This window comes from Toxoplasma gondii, chromosome V, assembly GCF_000006565.2.
Source record: "Toxoplasma gondii ME49 chromosome V, whole genome shotgun sequence".
Lineage (NCBI taxonomy): Eukaryota > Apicomplexa > Conoidasida > Eucoccidiorida > Sarcocystidae > Toxoplasma > Toxoplasma gondii.
Genome location: NC_031472.1, coordinates 2,566,081 through 2,584,299, shown reverse-complemented (window position 1 = coordinate 2,584,299; position 18,219 = coordinate 2,566,081). Strand labels below are relative to the sequence as shown.

Sequence of the window (18,219 nt, the reverse complement as noted above, 5' to 3'; positions counted from 1 at the left end):
AATACTGTCACAACGAAATCGCCGACTTCAACTTATCCGCTCCTACCTGGCGTTTCGGCTGACCTAAGTAGCTTCGAGCACTATCCTCGGTCACTGATTTCTCATGTATTGTGCTGTGGATTCCATCGCAAATGGTCCAGCACCCAGGTCTCAGCCTCTCCGCCGGTGTGCAGGTGTTCTGAGTCGCTGTTCTGATTTTTCTCGGAGTAAGCCACAGAAACACGCACACAGCGGGAGTCGGGAGATTTTTTGGTACAAACTCAGAGCAAAGGCGAAGCCTCTACTCTCCCCTGAATGTGGCGTGTGAACAATATGATACGTTTTGAAGCTTTGATGACTCCATCGGCCGCTGAAACTCTCCGGCATACTCGAAAACACGTCCACCTACTTTTGGTTGAAGATACTCGCTAGAAAGAAAAAGTGATTTCACAATAGATGCGGTGACGCCGTAAAGAATACACTTCTGTGTTCTGTCTATGTACACACAATGCGACCGCCACAGAAATCGGACGGATCCTTAACCCCCATTTTCAGTTCATTTGTTTACGTTCCTAGACTTCAGCAAGAGGGGTCGAATCGCGTGGAACATCTGGTGTTTGTTTCGATTGTGCTCCGTCTAATCTTATCGACTTGAGGCAGCAACCCTCCGAAAAGAACTCGTGTGTTCACTTTTCGGTGTACCAACTTTTGCATGTGTCCAGATGGACTGGTCTAGGAGTTTGATAGTAGGCATGGTGAGTTTTGCTGTCCAATCACTCCATATATTTACCACCTTGCCTGTCAAGAATGTCATTACAGGAGCGGCAGGCGAGTAGGCTCACCTGAATTTCTTTCCAGAACACTGTGTCGACAAGGATGAACCAAGCTGAGCGGCCCGTTCGTTGAGGCTGTGCATTTCAGCGGTGTTGACATCCCGAGCGGTACAGAGATGTGGGAGGAAAAACATGCTGAGGAAATCCTGATATGTCGCCTGTCCATCTCCGTCTCTGCACAAATCACAAAGACACAGCACGGGATGTATGTGATATTGTGGCACCAGGAGTTATTATTGCACGTCGACCTGTCCCTTTGCGGCCCTAAACGCTCACCTGTCTAACCGATAAAAAAGAAGTTCTCGTGTTCGAGCATCCATGTTAAATCCTCGACTTTTGAGAGCAAGTTCCAGACTGCCTGATAGTACACATGAGTGCCTGGAAGATGACTGAACAGCGCAGGCGAAAGGCCTGTGGTTTGGGTAGTCAATGAGCGGGCCACCTTAAGGTAATGAGGAAACTGTGTACCTAGTTTAACGTTCTGGGGATTAGTTGAAGCTCTGAACCTCTCGACTGCTTTGAGGATGTTACCAGTTATCACCTGTGTCAGAGGAAACATGGATGCATAGTATTTTCACAAGAAACGTGTGACCCCAGGAACCAACGCGTTTGCAATAGCGAAGTGGTGAAAAAATCGTCAGTATGCAAGAAGACAATTTTATAGAGACTGTTTCCGAAGTCTTCCATTGACAAGCATGGTTGGCATATCAACCAGCAGTTTCACACAAATTAATCAATCAGTCACGTCTCGGCGTCGAATGAAGCTGGTGCAAAAACAACAAGCAACGTATTTGAAGGCCGACAGACTTCAGCTGATGTCTCGGAAAGGAGTTGTGCTGCTGAGTGATTTGCTGACGCCTGCATTGAAAAAGTTGCTTGCTCCTCCTCTGACGCAGTTGCACAAGTACCAAGGTTTTGTCTTACTGTCTGTTATGTAACCGGTGCCATCAACGAGCAGGGAGAAAAGTATAGTCAAGTCTTGTCCGGCTGTGTCAATAAGCGCAGGCATTCTTGCCCCAAGATATGCCACCGCCTCCACTTCCTTGATGACGATGAGGGCAACGGCTTGCTCTATATCGTTCCATCCTTCGTCCACAATCACGTGTGATTTGTCGCTTGTCAGTGGTCCACAACTACGAGGAAGGATCCACCTGCGAAATCTGTTTTTCAACGCCAGCACATGTTGAGGGGCATCGACCACTGTGGTTAATTCTGATACTGGTATGGTTTCCCACAATTCACTCAGCGCGTGTCTCGTAGATGGTGAACATCCGTCGACATAACGATGCCTTGTGTTGATGCTTGGACCGAAGGGGAAGAAGCGACGATCAGCTGGTGTTATCTTTGTGTAGTGTTGGAATCCCAGCTCATATTCCACTGGCCGGTTGCCGTGATGTAGAAGACAAGGATCGGGAGGCTGCAGTACGGGTATTTCTTATATGCATGTTCCCTCACCACCAAACTCTGTGTATATCCGTCGAAGGAATCCTACTGCTTCAGTTTCTGACGCCAAGAGACTTACGCAGGAAAGCAAACGACTTCTTCATCAACTAAACCGGTAATACGGAATACCAGCTGGCGTGCTTCGTGTGCAGTCAGATGAAAGTTTTGCTCGTTGAGAAACTGAACGAAATCTTCGCCTGTGCCCAAAGCAGAATAAAATTTTTCTGATTTAGGCGTCTCTCTCTTGGTTCCCTGTTTTTCTTTTTAGGGACTCCGAGTCTGTTTTTGCTGGCCTGCTCCTTCGTAATGTACGCGGCAGTGCACGACAACGCATGTGAGATCACCCTTTGCCAGACCACGTGTACGAACACCAGATTTACACATCTACACGTTGTTAAAGTTGTGTGGGGTGTTAACGAAGATCCGTTTCTCGGGCAGATTCCACCACCCACCAGTCAGCTGGCCATCTCCAGACCTGTCGAGGACCCTAAATACATTCTCAGGGTCAAACAAACTGTTCTCTTTCAGGGTCCTGCGGATTCCCTCAATCTGGCAAAGGCATTTGTCACACCAGTTTCGAGTAAACATTCAGTCCTCGTCATTCCACCCGTTGTGGTCGAGAATGGTGCGCATGCTGGTACTTCCTGTTGTTTACACCATGACACGCCATAAGTGAAAAAATGGAGCAGCAGTCTCTCGTCGTGTGCAGCATCATACGATTTCCCGTGCTTACATCCCAGCGGACAAAGCAACGAAGGAGTGGTATGGTGACACCCAAAAGAGTGCTTTCAGTTTCCCGCTTCTGCACTGTAGAATTCATCAACAAACAAAGAATGCCCTCTGTTGAGACAAAGTGTCGAAATCGGTCCACTTGTTAAGGTTCACTTGATAGTGTCTTTGGACCGTCCCTCAAGGTGCCTTTCATTCAGCGAGAAGAGGAAGGGTTACCTGCTGCTCTGCTTCAGCCAACGTGCAACAGATTCTGAGAAGGAGCTCCTCACAGTCGCAAAAGGACCGGAAAGCGGAAGATGTAGTTGCCATGGGAAAGGCTGAACAAGGGTCATATTCGTTTAAATGAGTGTATTTTCGAGAAAAAATTATTCCGCGTTAGGTCTTGACGCCCACTCTCAGGCGGGGCCGCAACTAGAACAGCGTCAACTTCTAGATGCACACTAAACTGGAACCACTGGATATATCTCACGAGGCAAATGATAAAAGGGAGCCCTCAAAGCAGTTTCTGTAGTCATAGGCGCTAGCAACTGCTGACTCGTGATGCAATGTGTATTCAGCGGCTGGTCGTCGCTTGCCCGCCCCACAGAGTCGCCGAGCACACTGTCAGCGTTGTAATCGTATTTTGGCGCCTTGTACCACGAGGAGGGCTGATGCTGGTGTGGAAAATCACAGTGCATCCTGCGAAACAGGGGGTCGAAATCACTTCAAGTCAGTAACACTTCTAGCCACTACAGCTGCCGCAGCAGGAAGCCCAACGGAATTTTGGGTATAAAAGTGTATGCATTCAGTATCCACCTCTATCACATTGAGGTCGCACTGCATTTCGTCAGTTTAGGTTAAGGTGATGTTAGCTCCACTCTGTCCACTAAACGTCTTCTGGACGTCTGCCGTCCTATATATTTTCGACTGGGTTGGCGGGTGGGGCCACTGAGAACGACTCAGGCTGAATCAAGTGAGTATCGACTGTCGCGGCGCATACGCCAGCCTTAAGGCACTCGAAGCGCCTGTCGACCGCGTCACTGGCTGTTTTACAGACTCTGCGGCCCCGCATTGACTGAGTGGAAAAACATGACATGCTGCATTGACCTGCATGCAACGAATCCAGCCCCTGACTAAGTGGCATGAAGATGCCAGTGATAGGAAAATATCTACAGTCAGACTGGTTCTCCATAGTGGATGTATGCATTACCTGCACACAGCATATGTCCAAACAGCATTGGAGGCCCATCATCCATTTCTTTTTCTGCCAAAATCTGATGCAGGAAAATCTAGCAGACGGCATCACAGAGCAAGTATAGACCTAAGTTGTTGGACCCTGAACGAGCGCCTGATTCTCCCACCGGCGAAATACGGTTGTCTGCGATCCCGAGTTTGTTTTCGCATGTAATTCGTGCACAACGAAGCCCCGGGCCAACACATATTTGGGTTGTCGCTTTGACTACATAATCTGGCGTGAAACATACCGCGGCTCCGCAAACTGTTGTCACAAAATATGTCGATGTGGGGCACTCGCCGTGGCCGCGGGCGGCGAGCGTAAACTCCCAAGTGCTGCCTTCATGCATAATGTAGTACCAAGCCGGTTGTTTGACATCTCTGTTTTATTATCAAAATGAATAAGTATGAGAAGCTCGAGCTGGTTGGCGAGGGAGCCTATGGCGTCGTCCTCAAGTGCAGAAGGAAGGTGAGACAAGCGTATGCTGTAGATCACCAAGGAATTTGATTCGTAGTTGACACAGATCGATGCAAATGAGTGGTAAGATCTAATCTGCAGAGAATAGAGCGGAGGTACCATAAATAAGGACAGACAAAACACACACGGAGAGACGTCCAATCCCTCGCGGGCACAAGACAAGCAGCAAGTCCTCATTCTGTGAACACTGCGCCAGAGAACTGCACCGTCCGACTTTACTCGGTACTGATAGCTCGTAAGTCACGCTACCTCCACACGTGATGCGGCGCAGCGCGGACAAGAGGAAACTAGACCAAGCGGCCTCCTAGGCATCTATATCCGTCTCTCGAGGGGATACTCCAACGTTTTCGCATCATCACCTTCCCTTCCCCACCACAGAACACAATGGCGACACAGGTGACGCAGGCGAGGGATCAAGTGTTCATGGAGATAGGCGGCAGTTAATAACTCGCACACATCAGTTTCCCTTGTACGTGCACAGCACAAAGAGGTGATGCGATCTCTAGTATGCCTCCTGCACATTTCTCCGTCAGCAATGAACGTGAGGAAGCGGGTCATTTCGTTCGGGACCGTTGTTTTGCAGGACACTGGCGAGCTCGTCGCAATCAAAACATTCAAGGGCAATGAAGGTACACCATCGCGGTGGAAACAAAACATGTTGCTCCCGTCTGGGACTGACAAAGCGTAGCAGTACTGTTCGACGAGGCGGACATGATCCAGAACCGCCAATTTCTCGATGGATGTGCGATCGATTCCTTATTTCTCTTGTGCTGAAATTTGAATAGCGTCGCACGCTGGAACACAGGCAACGACGCTGTATAGGATTTCCATTTGACATATAAAAAGAATCACTTCCTCGCTGATAAGAAGACCCAAGGTTTACGCGTTGCAAACTGCATTCTTCTTCAGTCATATTCAGCGTTTTGGATACTCTAATGGAATTCAATTTCCTACAGCGTTACGGTTATTCGATACCCACCATGCTCTAGTCGGTTACATTCGGCACAGAAAAAAAGGCAATTCGGGCACGGGATTCTCAGCCGTGCTAATACAGCCGTGCTAATACACGTGTTGACGTGTGGTACTGGTCATACCGGATGCTCAGAAAGCACGAATGTGAAGAAGACTATTGCACGCGAACTCAACGCGTTGACACACTTGAGACACGAGAACATCGTTGCACTGAAAGAAGCCTTCCGATGGTAAGAAGGATTGATGCAGTCTATTGCAAATCAGAATCATGACGTGGGACGAGCCTCACGCCAACATTCCGCTGTCCCAGGGTGTACAACTTCGTGATCGATCGACGTGAAAAACGTGAGCATATGCCTCGAGGAAGTACCGCATACGGGACACGTTGACTCCAGGATTCAGAAGGTTCTTACGATTTCACACTCTGTATGTCCTGTATGTCTTGGCAGTCGAAGCAAACCAGACAAAAACTTTGGGAAAAGGAGGCACTGATACACACAAGCGTATTCCTTCGTGCGTCCGTAGCTGCAACCTGTTTAGAAATTAGGCGAGATAAACGCTAATTCCTTTGACGGAAAAGAGACGCTTCCTTAAAGGCGCTGACTCTGGGGATGCCAACATGCCAACGCATTGCGAGTAACGCCCACAGCATCAAAAACGAGTCCGCATTGTAATACGTTTTGTTGTACGCGGTGTCCAACTTACAGGAAAGGGAAGCTGCACCTGGTATTCGAATACATACATAGAAACCTCTTAGAACTTCTCGAGGCGTCGCCCGCTGGGCTAGATGTAAGTCTTTACCAAATACTCAGCGGTTTTGCTGACTTAGATCGCCGCAAAGATTGCTGCATCGTCAAGGACTCGCAGAACTCTTTCACAACTCCGGTGGTCGGACTGGCAACATCGCAGCGAAAGACCATCGTGAAAGTCCTCTCTGGTAGCTGGCTCTCATCGCTTGCACTTCGATTTACTTCTCTATGGAGCAGGACCAGCAGTTCCACAGAACAATTTGCGCTTGACCTGTGAGTGTTCTGCCAAAAAAAGGCGTGTGTCGACTGTATCGTTGCCTACAGCCGGAGACCGTGCGCCTTTGTATCTGGCAGCTAGTTAAGGCACTCAGCTACTGCCATCGAAACGACATTGTGCATAGAGACGTCAAACCCGAAAACCTGCTTGTGAATCTGTGAGTCCGGCAAGCAATGCATCTCCTACAAATGCAGCGCAGCGAAAGATGCCTCACTTCACTGCGACCATCTACTTGGAGGCGCCCTACAAGCATTGAAAGATAAACGTGTGGGACTTATATTTGCTTCTCAGTTCCAGCAGAACACGTCTGACGGCGCAAAGTCTTCACAGCCATAGATTACGCCTTCCACACGTAGAGCAGTGTACTGTGCATGACAACGTGTATAATGCAACTGTCCCGGTCCTTTCCGCACTCGAACTGGAACACCGGAAGGATTTACCTGGATGCACAGCAGTCACAAGAACACCTGTTGTTCAGGGTAGAAGTATCAAAGACGAAGAATGTATTAACGACTGGATTCCACGTTAAATGGAAATCTCTCTTGTCGGTCGCGATTGCGTGCTGCTTCATCACCGCGCATCGTAGGCCACTTGTGGCTCCGATTCCCTTTTGCTGCGGGCTGGGAAATACGACGCTACAAAGTGTCCTGTGAGCGCCTCCAGCACGTGCCCGGTCATTTCAGGCTAGCATCTATCATTGAGGTTGCTGTAGCCGTTAGCTGCCTTTCGTAGGAAAACGCGCAAGCTAAAGCTTTGCGACTTTGGATTTGCGCGTCAACTACACGAATCGGCCGCGGTTCCTCTTACTGACTATGTGGCAACGCGATGGTACCGATCTCCTGAATTACTTCTTTGCGACCCCGAATATGGCAAGCCGGTAGACATGTGGGCCGTTGGTGAGTTAATAATGACCATAAGGCAGCTCACGTGAGGAGGTGCTGGTGGCTTTAACACGTTTAAAACGGAGTAATGCAGAAGTTACTGTAGCGTTCATGTGTGAAACTATGTTAGGAAAATAGAAAAAGAACTCATTATGCCATGCTGAGGTATAGAGAGACGAAGGATACATTGGTAGTTTGCGAGAGCTGTATACTAACTCTTTCCAACCCGGAGCGTGGCGATGTTGTTTTGATGCATGTTCACTGCAAGGCTGCATTATGGGTGAACTCATTGATGGACGGCCGCTGTTTCCTGGCGACAACGAAGTTGATCAGCTGTATAAGATTCAGCTGGTTCTAGGCCCTCTTCTGCCTCAACACATGGAAATGTTCAGGCAAAACTCGCGGTGCGTCGTTCGTCTTGGAGTTGTTCGTCGGTAGTAAAAGGCTTGCGTTTTATTCTGAGCTGGAGGCTGCGACTATCGGGGGGACGCTGAACCATTGCAGTTAAAACCGCCTCAATGTTTTACTGCTGAATCCCTTCCGCAACATCGTTTTAGACAACGTCTCTCTCGTTTGTGTTGCCCTCACCCTCTCGTGAGAAAAACAAACGACGTAGCGATACCATGTCGCCCACCGCCGAAGCGGATACTTTCCGTCTATATGCATCTGTTATATGACGTGAATGTTGGTGACACCGAATTGGTTTTTATGATGTACGAATACTTCTGCTAGTATTCGTACCTTGTAGAGACCCTCTGCTGTTCCCGGCTTCGAGTTCCCTTTTTCTACAGGTTTGCGGGACTCGCTTTCCCCGAGCTTCCTCCGCGGGAAACACTACTACTTCGGTAAGCCCTTGACGGCGGTGAGAGCAATTCTTGAATCGGAACAATATAGCGGATGTCTACCTCAGTTGCCGGCTCCTCGAGATTGTCTCTGATGTTCATAAGCTCTCCCATCATCCCGATAGTAACGAATTTATCCATGCGCCAGAGTGTATGTCTTTCTCGTGACAGGTACCGTAATAAGTTCGACAGAACTGCAATCGACTTCCTTTCAAAACTGCTCTGTATGGATCCAAAAGCGCGACTCACCGCTAAAATGGCGCTGCAGCACCCATATTTCAAGGAACTGGAGTCGGCTGACCGCAGTGCTTGTGAGCAATCCAGCCCTGTGCGTGTTCTAAGAAGAAACTGTGTCACTGTAACGGCTGAACACTGAGTACTCAACTCGAGTACTTCGATCTTAGACTTGACACTGTTCCACGAGGAACAGAATTCACTAGTAAAGTGCTATGTCTGGGTGTATTCGTAGGCGTTACAATAAGGAATGTGGAGAGTCGCAGTCAACTGCAAAGGGAGCTTCGTTCGAACACGAATGAGATTGTCCAGTCAACACTGCCGGCCTCCAGCTGTCAAGCCGACCGGCCATCTGGGAAAACGACTCCTCCGGTGGGTAGCACGCAGTAGTTTACCGGGCGACAAACTCCATTAGGACCTGTCGGTATCTGGAAACAAACCGTGTGTGTTCACTATGGTACGCGAGTGGGTGAAGCGCGTATGCTGCCACCAGAGCCTCGTTGTGCGCCTCATCATCCGGGACCCCAATGGTGAAGTCTATCGGTTTCATTGCGCCCACCTAACTCATTGTTTTGCAACTCCAGAGGGCTTCTTCCAAGCCGCGGTGGGCAAGCTGGCGATACTGTCACTGTGAGCCAAATTTCTATGGACTGCTCCTAGGAGGTTTGCTCTCTGCCACAGGAACACCCGAAGACGCCTCAGCACAGCGATGAATCACTACAAGCAGAACAGACTCGACGGCCGTCACAGTCTCAGGAAAGACAGCAGAGCGATTCTCGAGAGATACGCATTTCTCCATCCTCGCTGACATCAAAACAACCGCCTCATCTGCAAGCCTCTGACCACAACCAGCAACCATGTTGGACAAGCGATCATAAACCTTGTACAGCAGAGGGCGAATGTACATACGGACGAACTCAACAGGCACCCGAACTGCTTGAAAACGCTAACGTGCACGCAAGTCGCCAAGCATACAGGGATGCAACGTTCCCGAGCAGCGAATGGAAAGCACCACATAGTATAAGCGACAAATCTGGAATTCCGTGTCAGCAGAAGCAGTCACCGAACGCACACCAGGGAGACCAAGCCACCAGCCGCCAGGCCGCGTGCCAGCCTCTACACCGTCAGCAGTCTGTATTGGCGGGACAATGCAATACCACTATGCAAAGTGGACTGGGGCAGGTCTGGAGCGTTAGCGGGCATCAGCTGCAGGAAGCAGAAGTTACGTCACAGGCAACTCAGTTGTTGAGAAAGGTTTCAGAACCTACCGTTTCAAGGGAACCCGTATCACTTGTACCGTGCCAGGACCGCCTAGCCTCACCTGATCCGGATACAACTGGCAGGTCAGTCCGCGCACGCAGGCAGAGGGCCCAGACCCTATATAAATGTTCGATTGGTTTTAGTTTCAGCGTCGATAGTGTTGCGGTGGCGGGTGGTGCCATCCAACCCACCTTCATATACCTTCCAAGTTTGCAAGCAAGACACTCATCTTAAGTTTGGCAGCAACGATAGCGTCGCCAGAATATGTCGTACCTGAAGACCAACCGTCACCGACATGATACGTTAGTATAACTAGAGCGCTACAGTGTCGGAATGGGGGCCGTTCCAACTGAAAGCAATTACATATCTCTCAACGGACTCCTACGTGCACAGAGCCGACTGTAACGCAGACCGCTACAAGACCAGTTTCATATGTTGGATAACAACGTGTGTTCCACCTACTCAAGGTAAAACACAAAACGGCTTGCATAATCCGAAGCACTGTTTCATGCTCCACGTCAGCCGGTGGAACACATTACAAGAAAAGTGGTACTTTCTTCGCCTTGTCGGGGTGGTATGGTGTCATGCAGACCAGACAAAATGTCCCGAAAATTGGTGGCTCAGCTGGTAAGTAAGTCCCAGAACGTCTGGCTTCTACACGGAAGCAAAGACTACCCGTTCCTAGCGTAAAAAGTTGTTCATCTGAACAGCCGTGCGGATGTGGCAGTAGCGATTTCCCTGCACGCGTTTGCTGCCCTATATCGCCTGGGCCAATAACACAGAAGCTCAGGAGGGATTCTGTGGAACAGGCGGCAAATCTGAACGATTGTGTTGTCTAGTTGAAAAACACGTGAAACACGATTTCGGCTAACGCCACAGCAAAACGCGACAGTGGGATTTCCGTGTAGTGCCGTTCGAAAATTGTGTTTTGGATGACATACGCAGCTTTCAGGTCGTTTGTTGATGCCTCGAAGTGCCGAGACCCCTACGAGGCAAAGAGCTTTCCAAGCGAACTCATCCGCTGTACTGGAACACAACGAGGGACTTGTCATCGTAGTGGTGCGTTAGTGTTTGTTCTTTTCGTATACCGTTGGGTCTGTCGACTCAGGAAGAAGATGGCCGGTCTTACACTGCCGACTGCTCCAACGGTAGAGAAGCAGAAGCAACAAGGATGAAACACCTGCATTCCGTGCTACATCTCCGTCGAGAAAAAGATGATGTTCCTGGTGAGGACAATAGTACTTCCGTTGGCACTGCCCCACTGACTGTTGATTAACTACTGATGCGAGAAGCGTATTCCTGAAATTATCGCAACAGGCTGGTAGGTGCGCGGTTGATGCTGATAAATTTCCGTTCATCAGCTGTTTCCAAAGTGGTAACCACAGCGCGAATGTACATGACCAGCAGTTATATGATTAGGGAGCTGTTTTGCGTTTACAAGTATCCAGCAAATTCGCAAGGTGCTAACGGCAGCCTAGGATGGTGGCAGCGTCCAGATGACAGTTCCAGAAAGCAGGAATAAGAGAGTAACACATTACTGTCATTTGCGCTGGTGATTTGATTCGTTAGGCAGTGTCAGGTCTGTTCCTGTGTGTCCAGGCAGTCCAGCGTCTTTTTCACATCACTCACTTTGGAATGACAGGGGATCACCGCTCTCACCTTTTCCAGCAAAGCATGCACCAGGAATCGGTGCTGATGATACTTGTGGTCAACTTGCGCATGAGCGCCCACATAGGGTTGACGCTGAGGCGACAGCTGCCGACGACGGTATAAAACAATACAGCAGAGTGGGATCAAACCACATTTCACAGCGAGACGCTAGCTACACTCAAGGCGGAGGTGGTAACGGCCCAGACGTGCCCCATTCTGTGGCATTATTTCCGCCTGTAGAAGATGGCGAAGTGGCTGAAGGGTGAGAGCTGGAATTCCTCACAGCTGGGAGACTTTTTAAAGAGTTCCACGGTTCTAGGTGCATTGTCACTGCCAGTGTGCCAATGAGGTCAGCGGATAACACAATGGAGATCCACGTCAGATCCCACGTCTGGTGATAGTACTGCTGACACATAAGCTATTTTGAGAAAACTTGTTGGTTCCTGAAAGTATGATAAAACGTGTCGAACCATGACAGTTGATGCGCCAGCTGCCTTGATCACAGCCTCCTATATTGAACAACAGGCGGCACAAGCAATCACTTCTCAGTAGGAACTGTAAGGAACTCAATCTACGTGAGCTGACAAAAGACTTCACCGGTACCGTAAAGAGGTGTTCCCCACAAGCCGAGCAAGCATCAGTGCGTGGTTGTGGAGGCTTCGTGACTGTAGCTCTATTTGTCTGTTTTCTGTGGCAGGGCCCCACTTCCTCCGAACATGTCCCTGCCAGCAACACTCCTCCCTGTGAAAGCTGAATCGACGACCAACCTCTTTGGATCAAAGCAAACTACCGCTCACTGCAAAAGTTCTGCGGAAGGCCTGCCAGGTTTCAGCCGACAGCATTCTCTTCATTTAGTATATTCAGCGTATCCGACGCACCGTTCCGCACAGCCTGATGATTCTGTCTCATCACATGGAGCTGCCTCTGCATCCAAAACGCCGCCGGACGTCTGCGGCTACCCTTCTGCATCTTTGTTCCATCGAGACTCCAGTGAAAGTCCTCTGCAGCCAGAGCATGCATCTGAACAATACGATTCTCAGTCAAAGCAGGAGATAAGAATTGCGGCAGACCAAAACACTTTCGGGTCCCGGTGTGACCACGTTCCTTATGAATGGACTGGATGTTCTCCTGGCCTGCGGCAGCCCTCATCGCTATCCAGTAGGCCGGACCCTTGTCAGTCAGGATCACCAGTTGCAAATTCGATGCCTGTCCAAGCAAAACGGAATCAGTTGCATGGAGTCCAGAAACACCCCGTGCAGCCTAATTCACAGCAGGCTTCACCGGAACAATTGTCAGAGTCTAAATATCCACCAGAGAGGCCTCCTGTTTCGGAGACTGCAACTGGGCCTCCAGTTGACGCTACTGGCATCAATCCGTCAACAGCACACAGTCCCACAACGCGAGGCAGTCTGCTTGTCGATCAGCAATCTGGTCAAAGAACAGCGGTTAGACAGGAAACTCGTCTGTGTATATCTCCCAAGCCTCCAAAGAGAAACGAGGAAAGCTTTGCCAGCTCGAAAGGCAGCATGACTGAGAGGTCGGACGGTACTTGGACAGCTCGCGGCTCATGTAATCATCGAGCATTCGTCGCAGCAGCTACCGAGAGCAGTCTGCCTTGCAGCTCACCACCAGTCACTTTTTACGGTCGTCATACAGATCAGCTAGACGCAAAACCACCAGGAGAATCTATCGTGTCTTGGAAACAAAAGGACGGAAAAGTAGTAGTAGGCTGTAATAGGCGAGGCCGACTCCACAGCAACAATTCCAGCCGGAGTGAAGCCTCTAAGGGATGTGCCAACGGTTACTCTCCTGCCACCATAAAAAACGCTCGAGGGGGTCCCAGCCTGTCTTTCAGCAGTTCCAGTGGAAGCACCAGTAGAGGCGATGATTCGTCTGAGGGTCGTGAGTTGGCGCTTGCAGATCGCCTTGGCCCTGAAACGAAGCTGGAGCGACGCGTCAGAGGTTCCCGACACAGTAGGGCGCTTGCCCTTCCCAAGCCAGGTGCGACACACATCGTGCACAATGTGAAGCTCACTTTAGGTTACAATTATTGGTCTGTGGGTGTGCTGCATTGTACTGTCGAAATCGAAAACACAGATAAGGGGGTCGCATTATGTTGTGTCTTTGTCTGGAGGTTCCCTAGAAAAAACTGCGGTAGCCCACCATTCCGGGTGGGCTTCTTCTGAAGCATGGTCACCACCTGGTTTGTTTCTCAGTCGGGTCAACCAAATGCCCTTGTGGCCCTATCCCAGCAATAGTAATGAGTACGGGAAGACATTTGACAGCTCGATGATCACGCAGTCACCTCTGCGACATCAGGTGCATCATGCGGAACCCCTGTTATGCGAGTCGCTGCTGGCTGACGCAGTCGCATCGTCTCACCCTCAACAATCCACTGCGAATTCGTCCTGTGCCCCGCATCCATTAGGCAACAACGCGTCAGGATGGGAAATTCCGGGAGTGGCGGCGCGTAGCCTGTTTAATCCCCACGACGCCGTTAGGAAGCCCCGCTCAAAGGATGAGGGAAAATTTCCGCCTCCTTCACGAAACCGGCAATGTCTTCAAGAACCTGATCTTTTGCAAGAATCCAGGCGAGACGGTCCCTCCTCACAGGCATCGTTGGTTTCTCATGCGAAAGGTTGCAGCCCTGTAGCTCGAGAACCGCCACGCGGGGGCCAAGCAACGCCGCCGACCTGTCGTAGCTACATTTCTCCCATTTGTTCACCATCTTCCTCTCGCTGTATCACGTCGTTTGGAATTGGGTCCGCAGTCAAATCCAAAACAAGCACGGGACGACATCAACTGCAGGGCACAAGAGCAGTGCAGTCTCGAGCAATCCATCTAGCCCCGACTGCTGGACGCGCGCTCGCGGCTGAACGACGGAGCTTCTTTGTGGACGGAGGTGCAGTTCAGATTCCAGGTGAACTAGCATCTCCAATCGTGTCGAAACAACACCCAGGCGAGTTACCTCAGAACCGCTTCGTCCCTGCTCACGACGAGGTAGGAAGGCAGCTGAGGCGAAAGCAACCAGATATTATTAGCTCCATTTCAGGCGCATTCTCCCTGGTTCACACTTCATCAATCCACGCCTCTTCTCGACAGCGGAATCTGCAGCCCCAGATTGGTGCCCACTCTCCCAAACACTCTGGGAAGGGTGCAGCATGCTTCAAGACAGCCCCGAGGCAAAGCGGGTTCGGCGGTTCCGCAGCCGTTGTTCCCATGGGTACGGCGGCCGCTGGCCGGCTCAATGCCTCCACTGTGATCCACTCCCCGTTCATATCTGGAGCCGGGACAGTTTTGCCTACTGTGCTTGGGGCTGCGCATCCACCGTTTTTTGGCCTTCGTTCCCAACAGCGCCAAAGAGGAACGGCGGAGGTCCACGGAGAAACCCCCGGTCACTCAATGCCACACCAGCCTGAGGTCCCCGCTATTTCGCTGAAGACTCAGCAAAAAGCCACAGCCGACTGCCCAGGATCATCTGTGGAAGAATCATTACCCTTTTCTCCTTTACACGCTCCAGCTGACAAAAGCTTTGCTGAAAGCCGTAGACGCCAGCGGGGCTGCGTACAAGACAGTGGTGGAGCACCAAGGCCAGGTGCGGTAGATCCGGATGGTCGACAGAAGCCCTCCAACGCCAACCCGCCTGCGCAGCACAAACGAAGATCCGCAGACAAAATGTTGAGGCTGGGTTCCAATGGAACCAAGGCTCATCAGACTCCTGTCCTCGGTTTACAAAGAAAACAACGCCAACTTCCAGCGGCGTTCACCCCGTCCGCAGCTCCGCAACCAAGGGCGACAGGAACGGAAAGTTATATCGCGGAAAAAAGTGACCGAATCGACTCGTTGCGAGCCCTGTACGCGGGAGGATTCAGTAAGAGGCGGACGGGTTTTCAGGGCATGGCTATGGCTCCGGGGAGTCCTAGCTCCTGGCAAAGTCAAGACGGTGGAATGCACGGAAATAGACCTGGCGGCAAAGAAACAGATACAGGGGAACAGCCATTGTCGCTTCCGGTCGGGCTTCCCCTGGGACACAAAAGACAAAAAGGATCCAGCCTAGACAAGGATAATTCGGAAAAGGCTGAACGGATGCTTGACATGGCACCTGCTGATATCACCCTAACGAAAATAAGAGACACCAATTTTACCAGGCTTTTACCTCTAAAGGAAACTAGACAGTGATGTGGAAAGTCCGACACACTAACCACCCGTTTTTGTGGCACACCGGAAGCATTTTGCTGTGGGATGTACTTCCATCTAGTTTACGAAGAAAAACGATTGCGACAGCAGTAGTCAGCGATGGCTGGCCACTGTGATGTCGGTTTGTAGGGTACAAGTGGAAGCAGTTCCCGCGCCTTAACGCTCGCTCCCTCGCTTCTGTGTTACCACGGTTGGGAATGACTAGCTATGTGCCTCATTGTAGGGGCTTCATGGGAACAGTGCCTGTCTCCAATAAGGAGTCGCATGAGCCTTGATGCACTCATCTGTATCATATCTTCTCTCGCGAGGAGACAACCTCTCTCGCAAATATTTCTGGCTCTCCGTTGACGGCGCAACCTCGTCTGTCCTGACTTTTTCACGCTTTCAACAAACTTTCATGTTCCTCCGCACGCCCACCAAACAAATGAGATGAAACTACACCATGAGCAATCATGACAGCGTGGCCGTTATAAGCGACGCCTCGGCGACACGTAAAGCAGAAGCAGGAATTTAGACGTTGTGGATGGTGCCCCTTTCTCGGCGTTCGCTCCTCCTCGCTCGCTACCATTCGTAGCAAAGATTGGCATAAAGTGATTCCCTACTGGTGGATCTGTTCTCGGCATCGATAAAGGTTTCTCTGTTTCTCTTTCTTGGGGGAAATTCCAGCAACAAGTTTCTGCGAGTGCAACAGCGCTACACGGCTTGGTGCGTTCAGATACTTTTCCGACTTGTTTCGGTTCGCTGCATTGTCTCTTCCCGTTGCTAAGAGCCAATTGCAGGCAGAACAATATCTCAATCGGGAAATTTACTTCCGTCCACACTTTGACAAACGGAAAACGCGGAAGCGCACATATAGAGCAAGTTGCTCGCGCCTTGTAACCCAGACATAACCTTGTGTCCTTTGAATGCTACGGGGTTCTCCTCTTCTCACGAACAAAGGTATGTGGCGGGTGACTTAGTCGGCACGAATTGAACTGACAACACTGTAAATCGAAAACTCGACTTCCCTGCCTCGCGCTCACATGCAAGCTTCGGTGATTGAAGTAATCAGCAATGTACACGCTAGTCCACGCGTTGTGGGAGGCGTTTCCCGTGATATAATCTCACTAGGTTCGTTTACAGGTTTGAGTCCGTGTGACAGGGCTGTCCTTAAGTGAGCTGCTCTGAAACGCGGATGGACGACTGGGACAGCTATCAGCGGCGGCGGATGCGCCAGCCACACGTGTGGCTCGCACTACCCCGCACCAGACGCATCACGATTGGTCTTGAACGGAAAATATGGCAGACGTTTTCAGCTTGGATTTCGACGGCTCTTCTTTGGGTTTACAACAGAAGAGCGTTACAAGAAAAACTCGTTCTATGATACCCATCTACTCACTGTGTTAATGCATGCTGCTACTGCGTGGGCATAAGCTCCGTAGAGCAACGGTTTTGACTCCACTGAACACACTTTTCTATTATAATCAACCTCTAGCGTTTTTTATATTTGGTAACGCTGTACATCCGCGGCGGAAAACATGTTGCCTTTGACACTTTATCTGTCAGACCTTCTTGCTGTCTTCTCCCAAGATGATGCTAGCCAGGAAAAGCCTGATAATTATACCAAACTTTTTCCGGTGGTGAAAATCACACCTTAGGCACCACACCCAATGAGTCTCAATTCTGCGAACTTACTGCAATGAAAGCGAGTAGGTGATCGTACACAACATGCACTGATAGGAAAACTTCCTCACGTCACAGACTGAATGGGTTCTCCGTCGAAATGTTCTGTGCCTTTGTTCCTCAAGTTCCTGGTTCAAGCCCCACAGTACGGGTCACCTGCTGTCTTTCAAAGAGGCAGCTAAATTGACAGAGAGTTACAGTTGTGCTGAAAGCGTTACACAAAACGATTATATTTTTTCTGTGTCATGCGCCCGCGGCGCATGCGGCCCCACGCGGTCGCGTCCGTGTCTTGTGCAAGGTTTCCAGTTCGTCACTCATTTACCAGGCTCTCTTCTTTACTGAAAGTCCCATTCGCATCGTTCACGCCGCTTTCCGACACCAATGCTTTTGTCAGGAAACCACTGGACCTATGCTAGGTGTTCCCGTCTACCCATTTTGTGATTCTCGCTGATGGTTAACCGCTGCACTCGTTGATGTCTCCCTTTTCGCTGTGCCGAGCGAACGATACTTTCATCTGTTGTGAATGAACAGCCACGCATCGTCAGCCCTATACTCTCTAATGGTAGACTTGTGGTTGGGGAGGGTGGCGGGTTGTATTTGGTCTTCAATGTTCCTGAAATGTGAAGGATTTTTGCGGCTCCGTTTTTTACGAGAAACTTTTCGGTATCCCGTAAGACCCTTCATCCGCATACCTTACTGCTCAGTTCACTGCGCGATCCTCCCTTCAGAAATGAGTATGCTCTAGAGTTATCTTGTCGTGTTTTCGCATTCCGTCTTCTTTTTCAACTCACACCCTCTCTACTGTCGATGTTGCTGAA

General features: G+C 50.3%; 1 protein-coding gene across 1 annotated transcript; it reads left to right on the top strand.

Moving 5' to 3' along the window:
• Positions 1-4,596: 4,596 nt before the first annotated feature.
• Positions 4,597-9,022, top strand: TGME49_285160 (cyclin-dependent kinase family 5 protein; the record flags this gene model as incomplete). The annotated part of the gene is made up of 10 exons (XM_002369133.1): positions 4,597-4,668; positions 5,261-5,306; positions 5,783-5,879; positions 6,357-6,438; positions 6,723-6,832; positions 7,408-7,571; positions 7,825-7,960; positions 8,348-8,401; positions 8,570-8,709; positions 8,868-9,022. 10 exons carry the CDS (start codon positions 4,597-4,599, stop codon positions 9,020-9,022), a joined length of 1,056 nt encoding a protein of 351 aa, XP_002369174.1.
• Positions 9,023-18,219: the final 9,197 nt, after the last annotated feature.